This window comes from Oncorhynchus kisutch, linkage group LG17, assembly GCF_002021735.2.
Source record: "Oncorhynchus kisutch isolate 150728-3 linkage group LG17, Okis_V2, whole genome shotgun sequence".
In the NCBI taxonomy this organism is placed as follows: Eukaryota; Metazoa; Chordata; class Actinopteri; order Salmoniformes; family Salmonidae; genus Oncorhynchus; species Oncorhynchus kisutch.
Genome location: NC_034190.2, coordinates 571,606 through 595,851, shown reverse-complemented (window position 1 = coordinate 595,851; position 24,246 = coordinate 571,606). Strand labels below are relative to the sequence as shown.

General features: G+C 42.3%; 1 protein-coding gene across 3 annotated transcripts in view; it reads right to left on the bottom strand.

Annotated features, from left to right (window-relative positions):
- Nucleotides 1–1,244: 1,244 nt before the first annotated feature.
- The window catches only part of LOC109880496 (serine/threonine-protein kinase 3-like), a 28,008-nt gene continuing 5,006 nt past the window's right edge, over nt 1,245–24,246 (bottom strand). The window contains exons 7-12 of one of the 3 annotated variants that reach the window (XR_004203806.1): nt 21,796–21,933; nt 14,689–14,808; nt 12,420–12,615; nt 10,486–10,670; nt 2,237–3,398; nt 1,245–2,199 (exon numbers count right to left, since the gene is read on the bottom strand). Coding sequence is in view for 2 of the 3 variants with exons in the window: in XM_031794987.1 (XP_031650847.1) it covers nt 3,237–3,398; nt 10,486–10,670; nt 12,420–12,615; nt 14,689–14,808; nt 21,796–21,933 (801 nt within the window). In the remaining variant the exon portion in view is untranslated. Of the gene's footprint in view, nt 3,399–10,485; nt 10,671–12,419; nt 12,616–14,688; nt 14,809–21,795; nt 21,934–24,246 lie in introns of all 3 variants that reach the window. The other 2 variants (XM_031794988.1, XM_031794987.1) reach the window with 2 other exon arrangements.

Sequence of the window (24,246 nt, the reverse complement as noted above, 5' to 3'; positions counted from 1 at the left end):
ATGTAAGATATCACGCCACGCCGTCAATCATCACCTGGATAAAAACCCTTTGATGTGGTTGTAAAAGAGCAGTTACTAGGATCCATTATTACATGACTGACAGGAGATTCCCTCCTCTGTCCATCAAGTGGTTTCCTTCCTTATTATTCAACCTCCCAGGAAGCAAAGAGTCAGCCATCTCTACAGAACGTCATACAGAATCACTACTCACAGAAATAACATACAGTCAGACAGGAGCTGCTCTCTGTCTCTGGGAATATACAGTCAGACAGGAGCTGCTCTCTGTCTCTGGGAATATACAGTCAGACAGGAGCTGCTCTCGGTCTCTGGGAATATACAGTCAGACAGGAGCTGCTCTCGGTCTCTGGGAATATACAGTCAGACAGGAGCTGCTCTCTGTCTCTGGGAATATACAGTCAGACAGGAGCTGCTCTCTGTCTCTGGGAATATACAGTCAGACAGGAGCTGCTCTCGGTCTCTGGGAATATACAGTCAGACAGGAGCTGCTCTCTGTCTCTGGGAATATACAGTCAGACAGGAGCTGCTCTCTGTCTCTGGGAATATACAGTCAGACAGGAGCTGCTCTCTGTCTCTGGGAATATACAGTCAGACAGGAGCTGCTCTCGGTCTCTGGGAATATACAGTCAGACAGGAGCTGCTCTCTGTCTCTGGGAATATACAGTCAGACAGGAGCTGCTCTCTGTCTCTGGGAATATACAGTCAGACAGGAGCTGCTCTCTGTCTCTGGGAATATACAGTCAGACAGGAGCTGCTCTCTGTCTCTGGGAATATACAGTCAGACAGGAGCTGCACTCTGTCTCTGGGAATATACAGTCAGAGGCAGTGTTCCAAATGCACCCTATACCCTGTGTAGCACCTATGAGTCCGGGTCAAATGTAATGCACTACATAGGGGACAGTGTTCCATTTGGGACAGACACAGAGTATGGAAATCTTATGACAGTGAGCGCACGTTAAGACTCATGAAGCACTAAGAGTACAGGAAACCTAAAGCCTGTGTCTACATTACAGGGAAACATATAGTAACCTAGTAACCAACTGGCTCAGAATATCAAGCAGAACAGGAAAGGATAAACAAATGGCAGACGTTCCAATGAACAGGGGTTAACTTCTCGGTGCACATCAGATCACATCCCCTCCATTAGGTTTTCAGATCGAGTTGCTAATGGGAGAAAAGATTCTGTCCACTCAGATCACATAAATTAATTGCTTTAAAAAAATATATATTTTTTTAAGGCATTTATTCTCATCTAGTTAGTGTTTGGTAGTTGACAAACCTCAACAGTTGTATTATATACAGTATTACATCATGATGCATCAAATACACACCACAGGGTTTCCATCGATGCACTACTCTATCATCCCCCAGGCTGGCTGCCACTACCACAGTGGAACTGATATGAATAGTGGGGCTATATTGAAGGTGCGACAGTACATGGAGAATGTCCCATCCGTGTGGAAGCTAGGTGAACTGCAACAACTAGGCTCCATTCCAAACAACTCCAATCCCCTACCTCGCATCCCATTTCCCTGTAACATGGTGGTTAGTGCTATCTGGATTTCAGGGAACGTCCCTACCCTAAACCATAACACTTACCTAACCTTGACCATGACCATTTTCAATTTCAATGGGGTAACGTTAGAGTTACATTCTCAGGACCAATTGTCGTTATGGCTACAGACTGTACAAGGATACCGGATAGCATGGACAATGATGGTGGACGTCCCAAGGACCCCGGATAACAATTCACTTTCAGTTTCGTCCAACTTTCAACAGCCGTAAAAAAAAATTGTTATTGAAAATATATTTTATAGCGATTTAGATGGTTTCTAACACATTATTGTTTTCTTTGTATCACCTGGAAACTACAGCCATTTCTACAATGGCCGATTCCCCCAATCTGCCATTTCTCGTTGAGATGACCATGCCTCTTAGTGACGCCGATGTAAGGATGGTGAAGCTTCCCCATCTTAACAACATAAACTAGCTTTACTTGTCAAGTAGAAAGTCTGCAGTTTACAATGCGTTGTTGTATCCTCCTTTAACATTATTTTCCATATCGCTGGTCCTTTCCCAAGAGGCAAATAAACCCAAACAGTTTATCAGAGGATGCTCTAAAGGGGAAAAACGGATCTGTAAGAAAATGTTAATCAATCATACTTTGGGATATAAGGCTACCTACAGGTTCATAATTAACAGAGGGGTATAAGGCTACCTACAGGTTCATAATTAACAGAGGGGTATAAGGCTACCTACAGGTTCATAATTAACAGAGGGGTATAAGGCTACCTACAGGTTCATAATTAACAGAGGGGTATAAGGCTACCTACAGGTTCATAATTAACAGAGGGGTAATAAGGCTACCTACAGGTTCATAATTAACAGAGGGGTATAAGGCTACCTACAGGTTCATAATTAACAGAGGGGTATAAGGCTACCTACAGGTTCATAATTAACAGAGGGGTATAAGGCTACCTACAGGTTCATAATTAACAGAGGGGTATAAGGCTACCTACAGGTTCATAATTAACAGAGGGGTATAAGGCTACCTACAGGTTCATAATTAACAGAGGGGTATAAGGCTACCTACAGGTTCATAATTAACAGAGGGGTATAAGGCTACCTACAGGTTCATAATTAACAGAGGGGTATAAGGCTACCTACAGGTTCATAATTAACAGAGGGGTATAAGGCTACCTACAGGTTCATAATTAACAGAGGGGTATAAGGCTACCTACAGGTTCATAATTAACAGAGGGGGAGGCTAATAATTGTTTAAAATAGTCCTGAGGGCCAGCAGAGACATGGGAAGATAGGATAACTCCAGGTCTCACTGACTACTGGGGTGGTGATGAGAGACAAAATGGAGGACATTTAGAAGCACAGAAGCAGGGTGAATTAAATTCCAGACAGCGGTCAGGTTTCTCCTCTCCCTTGGTCAGGTCTTAACAGAAAGCACCAGGTCAGAATTCCTTTTCTAAGGTCCTCAGCAGTTCTGCTGCCAGAGTGCTGATCTAGCATCAGTTCTGCTGCCAGAGTGCTGATCTAGCATCAGTTCTGCTGCCAGAGTGCTGATCTAGCATCAGTTCTGCCTTTTAGATCATAAGGAATAAGATTACATGGAAAGTGGACCTTAGCCTAGATCAGCACTCTGGAATGTGAGACGCTGTATGAACACGGGCCCAGGTCAGAATGTGTTCCTCAGGTCAGGCTCTTCAGAAGTTCTGCTGTCTGCGTTTCTTGGCGTCCATTGCGTCGAGGATGGGTTGTCTCTTGGCGGTGTAGCGCTGGCGCAGCTCCTCGATCTCTCTCTCCATCATGGGGTCCAGAGCCGTCAGACGCAGCTGCAGCTCCTCAAAGTCAAGGTTCTTCAGCTGCTTAGACAGAGAACACGCACACACACACACACACACACACACACACACACACACACACACACACACACACACACACACACACACACACACACACACACACACACACACAGAGGGAGAGAAGCATCTTTAGAACACGGCACAACCTAAATCACTGTGTCAGATAGGAAGTAAAGACAAAGGGATGGACAGAGATAATATCACATGACTATTGATCACTGAGATAATGTCACATGACTATTGATCACTGAGATAGAATCCTATTGATCACAGAGATAATATTACATTCCTATTGATCACAGACATGCTATTACAAACCACCAGGGGTCTTTTCATAGTCCCCAAATCCAGAACAAATTGAAGAAAGCATACAGTATTATATAGAGCCATTATTGCATGGAACTTCCTTCCATCTCATATTGCTCAAATGAACAGCAAACCTGGTTTCAGAAAACAGATAAAGCAACACCTCACGGCACAATGCATCTCCCCTATTTGGCGTAGATAGTTTGTGTGTATGTATTGATATGAGGTTACATGTGCCATTAAAATATGTTTTGTAGTTCTGTCCTTGGGCTGTTCTTGTCTATTAATGTTCTGTATTATGGTTCATGTTCTGTGTGGACCCCAGGAAGAGTAGCTGCTGCTTTTGCAACAGCTAATGGAGATCCTAATAAAAACCCAATACCACTTTTGAAATGTATTTATCTGAATATGTTATGTACGTATGTACACTACTGGTCAAACATTTGGACACACCTACTCATTCAAGTGCTTTTTCAATTTTTTACATTGTAGAATAATAGTGATGAAATCTGAACTATGAAACAACACATATGGAATCATGTAGTAACCAAAAAAGTGTTAAACAAATCAAAATGTGTCACCAGCAAAGCACCACCACACCTCCTCCTCCATGCTTCACCGTGGGAACCACACATGCGGAGATCATCCATTCACCAACCCTGCGTCTCACAAAGACACGGCGGTTGGAACCAAAAAACAAAAATTTGGACTCATATACAGTGGGGCAAAAAGTATTTAGTCAGCCACCAATTGTGCATGTTCTCCCACTTAAAAAGATGAGGCCTGTAATTTTCATCATAGGTACACTTCAACTATGACAGACAAAATGAGAAAAAAATAATCCAGAAAATCACATTGTAGGATTTTTAATGCATTTATTTGCATATTATGGTGGAAAATAAGTATTTGTTCAATAACAAAACTTTCTCAATCCTTTGTTGGCAATGACAGAGGCCAAACGTTTTCTGTCTTCACAAGGTTTTCACACTGTTGCTGGTATGTTGGCCCATTCCTCCATGCAGATCTCCTCTAGAGCAGTGATGTTTTGGGGCTGTAGCTGGGCAACACGGACTTTCAACTCCCTCCAAAGATTTTCTATGGGGTTGAGATCTGGAGACTGGCTATGCCACTCCAGGACCTTGAAATGCTTCTGACGAAGCCACTCCTTCGTTGCCCGGGCGGTGTGTTTGGGCTCATTGTCATGCTGAAAGACCCAGCCACGTTTCATCTTCAATGCCCTTGCTGATGTAAGGAGCTGTTCACTCAAAATCTCACGATACATGGCCCCATTCATTCTTTCCTTTACACGGATCAGTCATCCTGGTCCCTTTGCAGAAAAACAGCCCCAAAGCATGATGTTTCCACCCCCATGCTTCATGGTAGGTATGGTGTTCTTTGGATGCAACTCAGCATTCTTTGTCCTCCAAACACGACGAGTTGAGTTTTTACCAAAAAGTTTGATTTTGGTTTCATCTGACCATATGACATTCTCCCAATCTTCTTCTGGATCATCCAAATGCTCTAACAAACTTCAGACGGGCCTGGACATGTACTGGCTTAAGCAGGGGGACACGTCTGGCACTGCAGGATTTGAGTCCCTGGCGGCGTTGTGTGTTACTGATGGTAGGCTTTGTTACTTTGGTCCCAGCTCTCTGTAGGTCATTCACTAGGTCCCACCGTGTGGTTCTGGGATTTTTGCTCACCGTTCTTGTGATCATTTTGACCCCACGGGGTGAGATCTTGCGTGGAGCCCCAGATCGAGGGAGATTATCAGTGGTCTTGTATGTCTTCCATTTCCTAATAATTGCTCCCACAGTCAATTTCTTCAAACCAAGCTGCTTACCTATTGCAGATTCAGTCTTCCCAGCCTGGTGGAGGTTTACAATTTTGTTTCTGGTGTCCTTTGACAGCTCTTTGGTCTTGGCCATAGTGGAGTTTGGAGTGTGACGGTTTGAGGTTGTGGACAGGTGTCTTTTATACTGATAACAAGTTCAAACAGGTGCCATTCATACAGGTAACGAGTGGAGGACAGAGGAGCCTCTTAAAGAAGAAGTTACAGGTCTGTGAGAGCCAGAAATCTTGCTTGTTTGTCGGTGACCAAATACTTATTTTCCACCATAATTTGCAAATCAATTCATAAAAAATCCTACAATGTGATTTTCTGGATTTTTTTCTCTCTCATTTTGCCTGTCATAGTTGAAGTGTACCTATGATGAAAATGACAGGCTTCTCTCATCTTTTTAAGTGGGAGAACTTGCACAATTGGTGGCTGACTAAATACTTTTTTGCCCCACTGTATGTTCATGGTCTTTTACCAAATAGGGCTTTCTTCCCTCTTAGGGCAAGGTGAGACGTCTGCATCTCACATAGCCAACAGGAAATGGAAATGCGCAACGCCAAATGCTAATAGTTTGAGTTTGAGTTTATTTTTATTTTTACAGGGACAGTGCACATTAATCAACATTTCAGTAAAAGTGCCGGTTTTAGCCAACCGGCTAATTTTCAACCGCAGTCCCTGGGCAGGTTATTAAAAACAATTACAATATAGACAATAGCAACATAGGGCAAGCAAGACATAGCATACAGACAGAGCAACATAGGACAAGCAAGACGTAGCATACAGACAGAGCAACATAGGACAAGCAAGACGTAGCATACAGACAGAGCAGCATAAAACAAAAAGCAGCAAGACAAAATTCATAAAAGCAACAAAGTGTTTCCACACCTCACAAGCTACAGACAACAGACAACATGGAGTGGCAACACACAGATAGGGACCATGTTCACAAATCTGATTGACCTTTAGCCATGTCTTCAAGCATTTTGTGAAAGTGTGATATGTGGTGCAGTTATGTGTGCTCGGCTAAAACTCAAACTTTCATTAAAACACACATGCAGGGTACTCAATTAAAGCTATACTCATTGTGAATCTAGCCAACATGTCAGATTTTTTAAATGCTTTTCGGCGAAAGCATGAGAAGCTATTATCTGATAGCATGCAACCCCCCGAAATACCTGTAGGGAACGTAAACAAAAGAATTAGCGTAGCCGGCGCTACACAAAACGCAGAAATAAAATATAAAACATTCATTACCTTTGACGAGCTTCTTTGTTGGCACTCCTATATGTCCCATAAACATCACAATTGGGTTTTTTTTCGATTAAATCCGTCCATGTATACCCAAAATGTCCATTTATGAAGCCCGTCTGATCCAGGAAAAAGCAGCTTTACAAAACGCAACGTCATTTTTTTTAATTAAAAAAGTTGCCGATAAACTTTGACAAAACACTTCAAACTACTTTTGTAAACCAACTTTAGGTATTAGTAAACGTTAATAATCGATCAAATTGATCACGGGGCGATCTGTATTCAATAGCAGCAATTCTTGAAATGATGGTCCATTTTCTCTCTCTCAAAACTTCCAGCTGTGTACTCGATAACAGGAAGTGCCTATTTCTCATCTCACCAAGGATTAACTTCAAACCAAATGACAGTACTGGCGACATCGTGTGGAAGCTGTAGGCATTGTAAACTGGTCGCTATCTATTTTCTATTTAATTAATACCAAACCTACCTTGTCACAACACAACTGATTGGCTCAAACACATTAAGGATAGAAATTCCACAAATTAATTTAACAAGGCATACCTGTTAATTGAAATGCATTCCAGGTGACTACCTCATGAAGCTGGTTCAGAGAATGCCAAGAGTGTGCAAAGCTGTCATCAAGGCAAAGCTTGGCTAATTTGAAGAAGCTCAAACACTTTTATGGTTACAACATCATTCCATGTGTGTTATGTCATAGTTTTGATATCTTCAATATTATTCTACAGGGTAGAAAAAAGTCAAAATAAAGAAAAACCCTGGAATGAGTAGGTGTGTCCAAACTTCTGACTGGTACTGTAGTTCTATAGGCGGCTCTATATGAAGTTCAAGAGAACGCTCTACATGTTGTTCTATGTGTAGTTCTATATGAAGTTCCATGGATGGTTCTATATGTAGTTGCAAGGAATGTTCTATATGTAGTTCCATGGATGGTTCTATATGTAGTTCTAGATGTAGTTCCATGGATGGTTCTATATGTAGTTCTAGATGTAGTTCCATGGATGGTTCTATATGTAGTTCCATGGATGGTTCTATATGTAGTTCTAGATTTAGTTCCATGGATGGTTCTATATGTAGTTGCAAGGAATGTTCTATATGTAGTTCCATGGATGGTTCTATATATAGTTCTATATGTTGTTCTATATGTAGTTCCATGGATGGTTCTATATATAGTTCTATATGTTGTTCTATATGTAGTTCCATGGATGGTTCTATATATAGTTCTATATGTTGTTCTATATGTAGTTCCATGGATGGTTCTATATGTAGTTCCATGGATGGTTCTATATGTAGTTCTAGATGTAGTTCCATGGATGGTTCTATATGTAGTTCTATATGCAGTTCCATGGATGTTCTATATGTAGTTCTAGATGTAGTTCTATGGATGGTTCTATATGTAGTTCCATGGATGTTCTATATGTAGTTCTATGGATGGTTCTATATGTAGTTCTAGATGTAGTTCTATGGATGGTTCTATATGTAGTTCTATGGATGGTTCTATATGTAGTTCTATGGATGTTTCTATATGTAGTTCCATGGATGGTTCTATATGTAGTTCCATGGATGGTTCTATATGTAGTTCCATGGATGGTTCTATATGTAGTTCCATGGATGGTTCTATATGTAGTTCCATGGATGGTTCTATATGTAGTTCTATATGTAGTTCCATGGATGGTTCTATATGTATTTCCATGGATGGTTCTATATGTAGTTCTATATGTAGTTCTATATGTTGTTCTATATGTAGTTCCATGGATGGTTCTATATGTAGTTCTATATGTAGTTCTATGGATGGTTCTATATGTTGTTCTATATGTAGTTCCATGGATGGTTCTATATGTAGTTCCATGGATGGTTCTATATGTAGTTCCATGGATGTTCTATATGTAGTTCTATGGATGGTTCTATATGTAGTTCTAGATGTAGTTCTATGGATGGTTCTATATGTAGTTCCATGGATGTTCTATATGTAGTTCTATGGATGGTTCTATATGTAGTTCTAGATGTAGTTCTATGGATGGTTCTATATGTAGTTCCATGGATGTTCTATATGTAGTTCTATGGATGGTTCTATATGTAGTTCTAGATGTAGTTCTATGGATGGTTCTATATGTAGTTCTATGGATGTTTCTATATGTAGTTCCATGGATGGTTCTATATGTAGTTCCATGGATGGTTCTATATGTAGTTCCATGGATGGTTCTATATGTAGTTCCATGGATGGTTCTATATGTAGTTCCATGGATGGTTCTATATGTAGTTCCATGGATGGTTCTATATGTAGTTCCATGGATGGTTCTATATGTAGTTCCATGGATGGTTCTATATGTAGTTCCATGGATGGTTCTATATATAGTTCTATATGTTGTTCTATATGTAGTTCCATGGATGGTTCTATATATAGTTCTATATGTTGTTCTATATGTAGTTCCATGGATGGTTCTATATATAGTTCTATATGTTGTTCTATATGTAGTTCCATGGATGGTTCTATATATAGTTCTATATGTTCTATATGTAGTTCCATGGATGGTTCTATATGTAGTTGCAAGGAATGTTCTATATGTAGTTCCATGGATGGTTCTATATGTAGTTCCATGGATGGTTCTATATGTAGTTCTAGATGTAGTTCCATGGATGGTTCTATATGTAGTTCTATATGCAGTTCCATGGATGTTCTATATGTAGTTCTAGATGTAGTTCTATGGATGGTTCTATATGTAGTTCCATGGATGTTCTATATGTAGTTCTATGGATGGTTCTATATGTAGTTCTAGATGTAGTTCTATGGATGGTTCTATATGTAGTTCTATGGATGGTTCTATATGTAGTTCTATGGATGTTTCTATATGTAGTTCCATGGATGGTTCTATATGTAGTTCCATGGATGGTTCTATATGTAGTTCCATGGATGGTTCTATATGTAGTTCCATGGATGGTTCTATATGTAGTTCCATGGATGGTTCTATATGTAGTTCTATATGTAGTTCCATGGATGGTTCTATATGTAGTTCCATGGATGGTTCTATATGTAGTTCTATATGTAGTTCTATATGTTGTTCTATATGTAGTTCCATGGATGGTTCTATATGTAGTTCTATATGTAGTTCCATGGATGGTTCTATATGTAGTTCCATGGATGGTTCTATATGTAGTTCCATGGATGGTTCTATATGTCGTTCAATGGATGGTTCTATATGTTGTTCTATGGATGGTTCTATATGTAGTTCTATATGTCGTTCAATGGATGGTTCTATATGTAGTTCCATGGATGGTTAGATATGTTGTTCTATGGATGGTTCTATATGTTGTTCTATGGATGGTTCTATATGTTGTTCTATGGATGGTTCTAGATGTTGTTCTATGGATGGTTCTAGATGTAGTTCTATGGATGGTTCTAGATGTAGTTCTATGGATGGTTCTATATGTAGTTCCATGGATGGTTATTTTTGTTGTTCTATGGATGGTTCTAGATGTAGTTCTATGGATGGTTCTAGATGTAGTTCTATGGATGGTTCTAGATGTAGTTCTCTGGATGGTTCTAGATGTAGTTCCATGGATGGTTAGATATGTAGTTCCATGGATGGTTCTATATGTAGTTCCATGGATGGTTATTTTTGTTGTTCTATGGATGGTTCTATATGTAGTTCAATGGAAGGGTGATTAGGTGTAACTCACAAAGTCAAAGTCTCCGTCCTGAGGAACCTTCCAGTTGTCAGGGAAGACGTTCTTAGCCTGGCTGATGTGATAGCCTGGTTCCTGCTGCCGGTTATGGTTATAGCTCCCCTGTTGGACCTTAGAGTCCTGCTTGTCAAAATAGTCCATGAAGGAGGGTCTCAGGGCCTGCTGTGAGGTGGGGTGTCCTGGGCAGAGAAAAGGAAACATTTACTCTACTCTTCCTAATGAATAACAAAACCACACGGTGTGGAGGGAGGTAGAGCTAGGCATGTTGGAGTAATGAACACATGTTAAAGGGACACTTCCGGATCATTATGTCTCTGTTTCCAGTATGAAGGAAGTTGGAGGTAGTTTCGTGAGCCGCAATGACTGGAAGCCTATGGGTATCAGCTAGCATTATGGGTATCTGCGAGCATGCTAGCTGTTCCCATATACTTCCAAGTGATTGCGCTAACGCTAGTTAGCAACTTCCTTCAAACTGTACGCAGAAACATAAAAATGGTTTCCACGAGGTCATCTGACTCTGGGGAAGTAGATTAAGGGCCTCATTGCCAAAATCCTGATGTATCCCTTGAATATAATAATTTTCTAACTGTGAAGATTTATATCTAGGAGGAATAGATAAGATTTTAAAATATACTGACCAAAAATATAAAAACGCAACATGTTTCATGAACTGAAATAAAAGAGCACAGAAACTTTCCACATGCACAAAAAGCTAATTTCTCTCAAATGCTGTGCACAAATTTGTTTATATCCCTGTTAGTGAGCCTTTCCCCCCCCCAAGATAATCCATCCACCTGACAGGTGTGGCATATCAAGAAGATGATTAAATAGCATGATTATTACACAGGTGCACCTTGCGCTGGGGACAATAAAAGGCCACTAAAAAGGTGCAGTTTTGTCACAACACAATGCCAAAGATATCTATATTTTTGAGGGAGTGTGCAATTGGCATGCTGCCTACAGGAATGTCCACCAGAGCTGTTGCCAGATAATTGAATGTTCATTTCTCTACCACAAGCCGCCTCCAACATCGTGTTAGAGAATTTGGCAGTATGTCCAACCGGCATCACAACCGGAGAGAAACATTCAATTATCTGGCAACAGCTCTGGTGGACATTCCTGTAGGCAGCATGCCAATTGCATGCCAATTGCACACTCCCTCAAAAATATGTAACCACGCCAGCCCAGGACCTCTACATCCGACTTCTTCACCTTCACCTGCATATTCACCTGCTGAATATTCTGAGATCAGCCACCAGGGCAGCAGGGTAGCCTAGTGGTTAGAGCGTTGGACTAGTAACCGGACTGTTGCAAGTTCAAATCTCCGAGCTGATAAGGTACAAATCTGTCGTTCTGCCCTTGAACAGGCAGTTAACCCACTGTTCCTAAGCCGTCATTGAAAATAAGAAATTGTTCTTAAGAATTTGCCTGGTAAAATAAAGTAAATAAAAACCCGGACAGCTGATGAAACTGAATATTTCTGTCTGTAATAAAGCCCTTTTGTGGGGGAAAAACTCATTCCGATTGGCTGGACCTGGCTCCCCAGTGGGTAGGCCTATGGCTGTGCCCAGTCTTGTGAAATCCATAGATTAGGGTCTAATGAAGTTATTTGAATTGACTGACTTCCTTATATGAGCTGTAACTCAGGAATTGTTGTATTTTGCGTTGATATATTTGTTTACAGTAGCAACACTACTATACTAAAGACAGAGACAGTTACAGGACGAAGGTCCTGAGGTTGGGGGTTTAAGTCTTTCTCCATTTGCATATAGTCTCAAATCAAATAAAAATCTATCACAAAAACTAGATAATGTCAGCTACAGCCTAATGGATACTACGCTGACAGCTCACTATAATAAATATAACTAAATGATCACAAAATATACTATGTTACAGCCTACGGTACTATCCTGACAAGCTCTACTCACTCCTCATTGAGCCTTCATCGTTGTCCTCCTCATCACTGTTGATGACCATGGTTCCCAGGTCTGCCTCTAACATGGTACTGCCGTGCTCGATCATGGTCTGAGCTCCGTCACTCATGGTGCTGGTAGCTCTCATGGTGCCAGCCCCCTCTGACCCAGACTTCACCATGGTGTGGGAGTCCACTTCCACCTCCTCTTCCTGGACACAGAGAGAGAGGACAGTCAGGTCAATCAAACTAACTTGTAAAGTCCTTTTTACATCAGCAGGTGGACAGTAAGTTGCTGGGATTCATTCATACAAATACCCACTAACTGGGGAATGTGCAGGCCCAAACCTGAGCTGTGTAGAAGGACATGTTACTCAGGAAATAAAAAGTTACGTTCAAAGTATCAACTGCAAATATTTCAAATGTGTGCAGGCCCATTATTCTGCTTTCATACTAGGTATCTATTACTCCAAAACAACCTTTTAAGTGTAAAATAAGCATTGGTCTTAAGCAACAAAATCACTAATGTGTAATCCACCCATGCTCTCCCAAGGTTTTCCAACACACAGCTTTAACCTACTACAGTAGTTATGTTGGTCTATTATACTTCAACACTATGTAGGCAGGTTGCTTAGGATTCAAACCTTCTTTGTGGAAGAATGTAGGACTGGCTAGCTGACGTTATTCTAAAATGGATGAAATTATTTCAAATCAATCTACACACAATACCCAGTAAGGACAAAGCAAAAACAGGTTGACATTTTTGTAACTTTGAAACTACCTTATTTACATAAAGGTATTTCTGGGGGGTCTGAATACTTTCGGAATGCACTGTATGTTGAATGAGCATGGAGACGAGAGAGCCTCACAAGTTTGACGAAATTACCTCTACATATTGACCTCTACATATTGACCTCTACATATTGACCTCTACATATTGACCTCTACATATTGACCTCTACATATTGACCTCTACATATTGACCTCTACATATTGACCTCTACATATTGACCTCTACATATTGACCTCTACATATTGACCTCTACATATTGACCTCTACATATTGACCTCTACATATTGACCTCTACATATTGACCTCTACATATTTCAGTCTAACATGGCTATTTACTTACTTTTGGAGCTTTTGGAGCATAGGGTAGACCAATTATATACCAAAGACATCTTACATTTGTATTCAATAACTCTTCGCCACGTATAATATAACGGCACAACCATTTTAATTGAGGGTTTATGGGGGGCTCATATATAGGCCTATGCATATGGATGTTGGGAACTAAAAGCACTGTCCATTTTGTTGTATATCAACTGCAATAGTGTTTGATGTGACTTTAGATTGCATTGATGTCAGAGTGGTTAGAGGGACAAGAGCCCTGAGTACCAGGCCATTAGGACCTGATGGAGGGATAATAGAGCCCTGAGTACCAGGCCATTAGGACCTGATGGAGGGACAATAGAGCCCTGAGTACCAGGCCATTAGGACCTGATGGAGGGACGATAGAGCCCTGAGTACCAGGCCATTAAGACCTGATGGAGGGACAATAGAGCCCTGAGTACCAGGCCATTAGGACCTGATGGAGGGACAATAGAGCCCTGAGTACCAGGCCATTAGGACCTGATGGAGGGACGATAGAGCCCTGAGTACCAGGCCATTAGGGACGTGTACTACCAATGCAAGACCACTGTGCATAAGAGGAGATTACCGTGACTCAATGGTCACGTGGAATTGTACTGCGGTCATGACTCGTGACTGCCGGTGTGGCTGTAATACAGTCACCGCAACAGCCCTAGTTGAATCCCCCCATTAGAGTTCCAGACACTCGTAGAATCTATGCCAAGATGCATTGAAGCTGTTCTGGCTCATGGTGACCCAACGCCCTATTAAGACACTGTTGGTGTTTCCTTTATTCCTTTATTTTACCTGTAGCTTTTATGTGAAGTGTTGAGGTCAGCTGTTGTTGTCTAGCTCTAGCTAGCTAGCTAATGGCAAAAGTAATTTGTGTCAAGGTTCCATGACCTTTTCTTTGCCTGTTCAGCAGACTGGTGTGAGCTAACTATTAAGATATTGGTGTCATATTGACTTAGATGAAATGGTAGGAATATTTTAATATAACATTCAGCATCAACCAATCCCCTACTTGTAGTTGACGATCATCAGAACTATAACGCCCCTAGAAGCCCAGCCATTAAGGCAGCTTGGTGAACATGTCTGAACCCAGCTTCTTTAATGACTGTGTACATCTATCCTACATAGATCCCATACGTACAGAGTCATCCTCCTCCAGCTCTCTCTGCTGCTCCTGTTGTTTCTTAGCCTTCATCTCCATGGACTCAGTGATCAGGTCTCTCAGGATGGTGACTGGCTTGGCTGCTGTAATGAACGGATGCTACAGGAGAGAGCGAGAGGAGTAAGGCAGTTAGTTGACGAAGCTCCACATGCCTGCCAGTGGTTTAACATGTTGGTAGAGGAAGGGACAGCATAGACAGATAACTGTCAAGGTGCTAGGCTCTGATGAGCTACAGAAGACCACACTATGATGTTCTAACAGTATACAGGAGTCGGTCTGTCTGTCTCACCTGTGGTAGTCGTCTGTCTGTGTGTGTGTGTGTGTCTCACCTGTGGTAGTCGTCTGTCTGTGTGTGTGTGTGTGTGTCTCACCTGTGGTAGTCGTCTGTCTGTGTGTGTGTGTGTCTCACCTGTGGTAGTCGTCTGTCTGAGTGTGTGTGTGTGTGTGTGTCTCACCTGTGGTAGTCGTCTGTCTGTGTGTGTGTGTGTGTCTCACACCTGTGGTAGTCGTCTGTCTGTGTGTGTGTGTGTGTGTGTCTCACCTGTGGTAGTCGTCTGTCTGTGTGTGTGTGTGTGTGTGTCTCCCCTGTGGTAGTCGTCTGTCTGTGTGTGTGTGTGTGTCTCACCTGTGGTAGTCGTCTGTCTGTGTGTGTGTGTGTGTCTCACCTGTGGTAGTCGTCTGTCTGTGTGTGTGTGTGTGTCTCACCTGTGGTAGTCGTCTGTCTGTGTGTGTGTCTCACCTGTGGTAGTCGTCTGTCTGTGTGTGTGTGTGTGTCTCACCTGTGGTAGTCGTCTGTCTGTGTGTGTGTGTGTGTGTGTGTGTGTGTCTCACCTGTGGTAGTCGTCTGTCTGTGTGTGTGTGTGTGTCTCACCTGTGGTAGTCGTCTGTCTGTGTGTGTGTGTGTGTCTCACCTGTGGTAGTCTTCTGTCTGTGTGTGTGTGTCTCACCTGTGGTAGTCGTCTGTCTGTGTGTGTGTGTATGTGTCTCACCTGTGGTAGTCGTCTGTCTGTGTGTGTGTGTGTGTCTCACCTGTGGTAGTCGTCTGTCTGTGTGTGTGTGTGTGTGTGTGTGTGTGTGTCTCACCTGTGGTAGTCGTCTGTCTGTGTGTGTGTGTGTGTCTCACCTGTGGTAGTCGTCTGTCTGTGTGTGTGTGTGTGTGTCTCACCTGTGGTAGTCGTCTGTCTGTGTGTGTGTGTGTGTGTCTCACCTGTGGTAGTCGTCTGTCTGTGTGTGTGTGTGTGTGTGTGTCTCACCTGTGGTAGTCGTCTGTCTGTGTGTGTGTGTGTGTGTGTCTCACCTGTGGTAGTCGTCTGTCTGTGTGTGTGTGTGTGTGTGTCTCACCTGTGGTAGTCGTCTGTCTATGTGTGTGTGTGTGTCTCACCTGTGGTAGTCGTCTGTCTGTGTGTGTGTGTGTGTGTCTCACCTGTGGTAGTCGTCTGTCTGTGTGTGTGTGTGTGTGTCTCACCTGTGGTAGTCGTCTGTGTGTGTGTCTCACCTGTGGTAGTCGTCTGTCTGTGTGTCTCACCTGTGGTAGTCGTCTGTCTGTGTGTGTGTGTGTGTCTCACCTGTGGTAGTCGTCTGTCTGTGTGTGTGTGTCTCACCTGTGGTAGTCGTCTGTCTGTGTGTGTGTGTCTCACCTGTGGTAGTCGTCTGTCTGTGTGTGTGTGTGTCTCACCTGTGGTAGTCGTCTGTCTGTGTGTGTGTGTGTCTCACCTGTGGTAGTCGTCTGTCTGTGTGTGTGTGTGTCTCACCTGTGGTAGTCGTCTGTCTGTGTGTGTGTGTGTCTCACCTGTGGTAGTCGTCTGTCTGTGTGTGTGTGTGTGTGTGTGTGTGTGTGTCTCACCTGTGGTAGTCGTCTGTCTGTGTGTGTGTCTCACCTGTGGTAGTCGTCTGTCTGTGTGTGTGTCTCACCTGTGGTAGTCGTCTGTCTGTGTGTGTGTGTGTCTCACCTGTGGTAGTCGTCTGTCTGTGTGTGTGTCTCACCTGTGGTAGTCGTCTGTCTGTGTGTGTGTCTCACCTGTGGTAGTCGTCTGTCTGTGTGTGTGTGTGTCTCACCTGTGGTAGTCGTCTGTCTGTGTGTGTGTCTCACCTGTGGTAGTCGTCTGTCTGTCTGTCTGTCTGTCTGTGTCTCACCTGTCAAGGCAGCAGCTACTCTTCCTGGGGTCCAGCATAATTAAGGCAGTTTATACAACTTTAAAACATTACAATACCTTCACAAATCTCACAACACACAGTGTGCCCTCAGGCCCCTACTCCACCACTACCACACATCTACAGTACTAAATTCATGTGTATGTGTGTGTGTCTGTGCCAATGGTTGTGTTGCTTCAGTCCCCGCTGTTCCATAAGGTGTTTATCTGTTTTTTAATTCTGATTCTCCTGCTGCATCAGTTCCTCTTATGTGGAATAGAGTTCCATGTAGTCATGGCTCTATGTAGTACTGTGTGCCTCCTGTCATGACGTTGCCCTCTTTTGGTACAGCAAGCCCATCCCCCTCTCCCTGCCTCCTTCAACTAGGCTGCTGTGGTCAGAGAGAGGTCGTAAATTCCTGAGAAGACCCTGCCTCATGGCCACACAGTATAGAGAGAGAGTGAAGTTTCATAGAGAACAAAGGAATTTCTTCCAGCTCACAGAACTGGAGGTCCAAACAAATGTTCCGGACAAGGTATAAAAGATCGGTGAAGAATCCAGCTATGAACTGGTCCGTTTGTTACATTTTGGGGAAGCTCATGGGAGACGGTGTGGCCACATTACCATAACGCCGTTTATATAATAGCCTCAGATATGAGGTTTACATCTAATTGTTGTATAAGATGAATGAGTATGATACTGTTTGTAAAATTTGGTAATATGATTTTGAACTTTTTAATGAAGGAAAATCCAATTCCCCTTTGATTTGAACTAAATCAGAGGACCGCCCCTGTGCCCAGTTAGGGTCAGGCATCCTGGGACAGCCCCTTTTCTGAAATTCCGAATAAAACCGAACTTTGAGAAATTATCACCAGACCATGCTTTTCTCCATTAGGAGAGGACAAAGGTTGTAGACCATTGCTGAATCTTTTAACCATACCACGTGGTTAAACTCTTAGACTATTGATACCGACAGAAAAATAACAAGTCTTTGTTATTAATTACTAGTCTGCAGCTAGGAATTCGGTGTCATTGAATGCGAAGAACGACAACCGCCGAAACATCCATCCTACAACAGCATGAATGAATGTCAGTCTGAACTATCCATTCTAACCACGACAGAGAGAGAGAGAGACGGACAATTCTACAAAAGAAACAACTTTTCGCCAGCGATCAAGACGACACACTGAGCGTAAATATGTATATTGATTGCAATTGTTCCCGAATGAGTGAGCGTTCATGTGCAAAGGATTAGCATTTCAATTGTTATAATTATCTACTCTGTAGTGACTTCTCAGCTGACCCCCACTCCCTCTTTTGTCTAACAAGCCGCCATGCCGGTTTAGCCCACTAGGACACATTCCCCTATCATTTCTTGTAACCATATTTACCTTGTTGTTTTGTTTATGCATTTCTGTGAATTACTTAGTAATAAATAAATGATTTAAGACAATTGATGTATGGATGACTCATAGTGAAGACTGGGTTCGTGCAGAAAAGTTATTTTAGGAAATGATAACTTTGTAATCTGAATATTTTCCTTGGTGCCCCGACTTCCTAGTTAATTACAGCTACATGATTAATCAATTTGATCGTGTAATACTAATTACAGAGTATCTTTGATAAAAACGAAGTCTTCAATTTAATGATAGTAAAGACACAACACTCCCTTTGCCTGTGAAGAGACCTCTGGTGGCATGTCTTGTGGGGTACGCATGGGTGTCTGAGCTGTGTGCTAGTAGTTTAGACAGAGAGCTCGGTACATTCAACATGTCAATACCTCTCATAAATACAAGTAGTGATGAAGTCAATCTCTCACTTTGAGATAATTTTGCACGCCCAATTTTTCTGTTTTTGATTTGTTAAAAAAGTTTGAAATATCCAATAAATGTCGTTCCACTTCATGATTGTGTCCCACTTGTTGTTGATTCTTCACAAAAAAATACAGTTTTATATCTTTATGTTTGAAGCCTGAAATGTGGCAAAAGGTCGCAAAGTTCAAGGGGGCCGAATACTTTCGCAAGGCACTGTATATCCTGTATTTTTACTGTTGTTTTATTTCTTTACTTACCTATTGTTCACCTACCACCTTTTTTGCACTATTGGTTAGAGCCTGTAAGTAAGCATTTCATCTGTGGTATTCAGCGCACGTGACAAATAAACTTTGATTTTGATTTGAAATACAATGCTTTTAGTGTTATAAATATTTAGGACTAACTTATTCCTTGCCACCCATTCTGAAACTAACTGCAACTCTTTGTTAAGTGTTGCAGTCATTTCAGTCGTCATTTCAGTCATTTCAGTCGGTTGAGTCACCCACATACAAAGACACACTGGCTTTACTCAAAACCAGTGGCATGTCATTAGTAAAGATTGAACAAAGTAAAGGGCCTAAACAGCTGCCCTGGGGAATTCCTGATTCTACCTGGATAATGTTGGAGAGGCTTCCATTAAAGAACACCCTCTGTGTTCTGTTAGACAGGTAACTCTTTATCCACATTATAGCAGGGGGTGTAAAGCCATAACACATATGTTATTCCATCAGCAGACTATGATCGAAAATGTCAAAAGCTGCACTGAAGTCTAACAAGACAGCCCCCACAAACTTTTTATCATCAATTTGTCTCAGCCAATCATCAGTCATTTGTGTAAGTGCTTGTTGAATGTCCTTCCATATAAGGGTGTTGAAAGTCTCATGTCAATTTGTTTACTGTGAAAATAGCATTGTATCTGGTCAAACACCATTTTTTCCAGAAGTTTACTAAGGGTTGGTAACAGGCTGATTGGTCAGCTATTTGAGCTAGTGAAGGGGGCTTTCCTATTCTTAGGTAGAGGAATGACTTTGATTCCCTCCAGGCCTGAGGGCACACTTTCTAGTAGGCTTAAATTGAAGATGTGGCAAATAGGAGTTGCAATATTGTCCGCTATTACCCTCAGTAATCATTGATCCAAATTCTCAGACCCCGGTGGTTTGTCGTTGTTTATCAACAATACTTTTTTAACCTCGTCCATACTGACTTTACGGAATTCAAAAATAAAATTCTGGTCTTTTATAATTTGGTCCCTCAATATATTTGGATGTGTAGTGTCAGCGTTTGTGTGTGTGTATCTCTCACCTGTAGTAGTAGTTGTGTGTGTGTGTGTGTTTGTGTGTGTGTGTGTGTGTCTCTCACCTGTAGTGTGTGTGTGTGTGTGTGTGTGTATCTCTCACCTGTAGTAGTTGTGTGTGTGTGTATCTCTCACCTGTAGTAGTTGTGTGTGTGTGTATCTCTCACCTGTAGTAGTTGTGTGTGTGTGTATCTCTCACCTGTAGTAGTTGTGTGTGTGTGTATCTCTCACCTGTAGTAGTTGTGTGTGTGTGTGTATCTCTCACCTGTAGTAGTTGTGTGTGTGTGTGTATCTCTCACCTGTAGTAGTTGTGTGTGTGTGTGTATCTCTCACCTGTAGTAGTTGTGTGTGTGTGTGTATCTCTCACCTGTAGTAGTTGTGTGTGTGTGTGTATCTCTCACCTGTAGTATTTGTGTGTGTGTGTGTATCTCTCACCTGTAGTAGTTGTGTGTGTGTGTGTATCTCTCACCTGTAGTAGTTGTGTGTGTGTGTGTATCTCTCACCTGTAGTAGTGTGTGTGTGTGTATCTCTCACCTGTAGTAGTTGTGTGTGTGTGTGTATCTCTCACCTGTAGTAGTTGTGTGTGTGTGTATCTCTCACCTGTAGTAGTTGTGTGTGTGTGTCTCTCACCTGTAGTATTTGTGTGTGTGTGTGTATCTCTCACCTGTAGTAGTTGTGTGTGTGTGTGTGTGTATCTCTCACCTGTAGTAGTTGTGTGTGTGTATCGCTCACCTGTAGTAGTTGTGTGTGTGTGTGTGTGTGTGTATCTCTCACCTGTAGTATTTGTGTGTGTGTGTGTATCTCTCACCTGTAGTATTTGTGTGTGTGTGTGTGTGTGTGTGTGTATCTCTCACCTGTAGTATTTGTGTGTGTGTGTGTGTGTGTGTGTATCTCTCACCTGTAGTATTTGTGTGTGTGTGTGTGTGTATCTCTCACCTGTAGTATTTGTGTGTGTGTGTGTGTGTGTGTGTGTATCTCTCACCTGTAGTAGTTGTGTGTGTGTGTGTGTGTGTGTATCTCTCACCTGTAGTAGTTGTGTGTGTGTGTGTGTGTGTGTATCTCTCACCTGTAGTAGTTGTGTGTGTGTGTGTGTGTATCTCTCACCTGTAGTAGTTGTGTGTGTGTGTGTGTGTGTATCTCTCACCTGTAGTAGTTGTGTGTGTGTGTGTGTGTATCTCTCACCTGTAGTAGTTGTGTGTGTGTGTGTGTGTATCTCTCACCTGTAGTAGTTGTGTGTGTGTGTGTGTGTATCTCTCACCTGTAGTAGTTGTGTGTGTGTGTGTGTGTGTATCTCTCACCTGTAGTAGTTGTGTGTGTGTGTGTGTGTGTATCTCTCACCTGTAGTAGTTGTGTGTGTGTGTGTGTGTGTATCTCTCACCTGTAGTAGTTGTGTGTGTGTGTGTATCTCTCACCTGTAGTAGTTGTGTGTGTGTGTGTATCTCTCACCTGTAGTAGTTGTGTGTGTGTGTGTATCTCTCACCTGTAGTAGTTGTGTGTGTGTGTGTATCTCTCACCTGTAGTAGTTGTGTGTGTGTGTGTATCTCTCACCTGTAGTAGTTGTGTGTGTGTGTGTGTATCTTTCACCTGTAGTAGTTGTGTGTGTGTGTATCTCTCACCTGTAGTAGTTGTGTGTGTGTGTGTATCTCTCACCTGTAGTAGTTGTGTGTGTGTATCTCTCACCTGTAGTAGTTGTGTGTGTGTCTCTCACCTGTAGTAGTTGTGTGTGTGTGTGTGTATCTCTCACCTGTAGTAGTTGTGTGTGTGTGTGTGTATATCTCTCACCTGTAGTAGTTGTGTGTGTGTGTATCTCTCAGCTGTAGTAGTTGTGTGTGTGTGTGTATCTCTCACCTGTAGTAGTTGCGTGGCTGTAGCTCTCTGTTCTGGGTTCTTCACGAGACATTTCTTTACAAAGTGTGTGAAGTTGTCTGTCCACAGCTCAGGCTTCCTGAATGTAGGTGGAGGGTTGGTTGGGATCATGAAAATAGCCTGACAGTAATACAGAGGAAGAAGAGACAGAAAACACCTAGTTAAGCAGGTAGTATAGAAACCTCTTTGTAAACCCTAATGAATGTCTATAGACCGCTTGGTACGGACCTCTCTGTAACCCTAATGAATGTCTATAGACCGCTTGGTACGGACCTCTCTGTAACCCTAATGAATGTCTATAGACCACATGGTACGGACCTCTCTCTAACCCTAATGAATGTCTATAGACCACTTGGTACGGACCTCTCTGTAACCCTAATGAATGTCTATAGACCGCTTGGTACGGACCTCTCTGTAACCCTAATGAATGTCTATAGACCGCTTGGTACGGACCTCTCTGTAACCCTAATGAATGTCTATAGACCGCTTGGTACGGAACCTCTCTGTAACCCTAATGAATGTCTATAGACCGCTTGGTACGGACCTCTCTCTAACCCTAATGAATGTCTATAGACCGCTTGGTACGGACCTCTCTGTAACTCTAATGAATGTCTATAGACCGCTTGGTACGGACCTCTCTCTAACCCTAATGAATGTTTATAGACCACTTGGTACGGAACCTCTCTGTAACCCTAATGAATGTCTATAGACCGCTTGGTACGGACCTCTCTGTAACCCTAATGAATGTTTATAGACCACTTGGTACGGAACCTCTCTGTAACTCTAATAAATGTTTATAGACCACTTGGTAGGGAACCTCTCTCTAACCCTAATGAATGTCTATAGACCACTTGGTACGGAACCTCTCTGTAACTCTAATAAATGTTTATAGACCACTTGGTAGGGAACCTCTCTCTAACCCTAATGAATGTCTATAGACCGCTTGGTACGGCACCTGCAAGGCACCCGACCGCAAGGCGCTACAAAGTGTGTTGAGTAAAGCCCAGTTCATCACTGGGGCCGAGAGCTCCCTGCCATCCAGGACCTTTATATCAGGCGGTGTCAGAGGAAGGTCCTAAAAATGTGTCAGACTCCAGCCACCCAAGTCATAAACTGTTCTGTGTGTTACCGCACAGCAAATGATACCGCTGCACTAAGTGTGGAACCAACAGGACCCTGAACAGCTTCTACCCCCAAGTCATAAGACTGCTAAACAAGACCGCTAAATAGCTAATCAAATGCCTACCCGGACTACCTGCATTGACCCTTTTTTCCACTAACGCTCTTGCACGGACTCTATGCACACCCACAGTACCAGTCAAAAGTTGACACACCTACTCATTCAAGAGTTTTTCTTTTTACTATTTTCTACATTGTAGAATAGCAATGAAGACATCACAACTATGAAACACATATGGAATCATGAAGTAACAAAAAAAAACAAATCAAAATATACTTTATATTCTTCAAAGTAGCCACCCTTCACCTAGATGACAGCTTTGGACACTCTTGGCATTCTCTCAACCAGCTTAACCTGGAATGCTTTTACATCAGTCTTGAAGGAATTCCCACATATGCTGAGCATTTGTTGTCTGCTTTTCCTTCACTCTGCGGTCCAACTCATCCTAAATCATCTCAACTGGGTTGAGGTTGGGTGATTGTAGAGGCCAGGACATCTGATGCAGCACTCCATCACTCTCCTTCTTGGTCAAATAGCCCTTACACAGCCTGGAGGTGTGTTTTGAGTCATTGTCCTGTTGAAAAACAAATGATAGTCTCACTAAGCCCAAACCAGATGGGATGGCGTATCGCTGCAGAATGCTGTGGTAGCCATGCTGGTTATGTGCCTTAAATTATAAATAAATCACTGACAGTGTCACCAGCAAAGCACCCCCACACCATCACACCACCTCCTCCATGCTTTATGGTGGGAAATATACATGCGGAGATCATCCGTTCAGCCACACCGCGTCTCACGAACACACGGCGGTCTCCAATTTGGACTCATCAGACCAAAGGACAGATTTCCACTGGTCTAATGTCCATTTCTCATGTTTCTTGGCCCAAGCAAATCTCTTATTATTGGTGTCCTTTAGTAGTGGTTTCTGATTCACGCAGTCTCCTCTGAACAGTTGATGTTGAGATGTGTCTGTTACTTGAACTCTGTGAAGTATTTATTTGGGCTGCTATTTCTGAGGCTGGTAACTCTAATGAACTTATCCTCTGCAGCAGAGGTAACTATGGGTCGTCCTTTCCTGTGGCGGTCCTCATGAGCGCCAATGTAATCATTGCGCTTGATGGTTTTTGCGACTGCACTTGAAGAAACTTTCAGAGGTCTTGAAATGTTCCGTATTGACTGACCTTCATGTCTTAAAGTAATGATGGATTGTTGTTTCTCTTTGCTTATTTGAGCAGTTTTTGCCATAATATGGA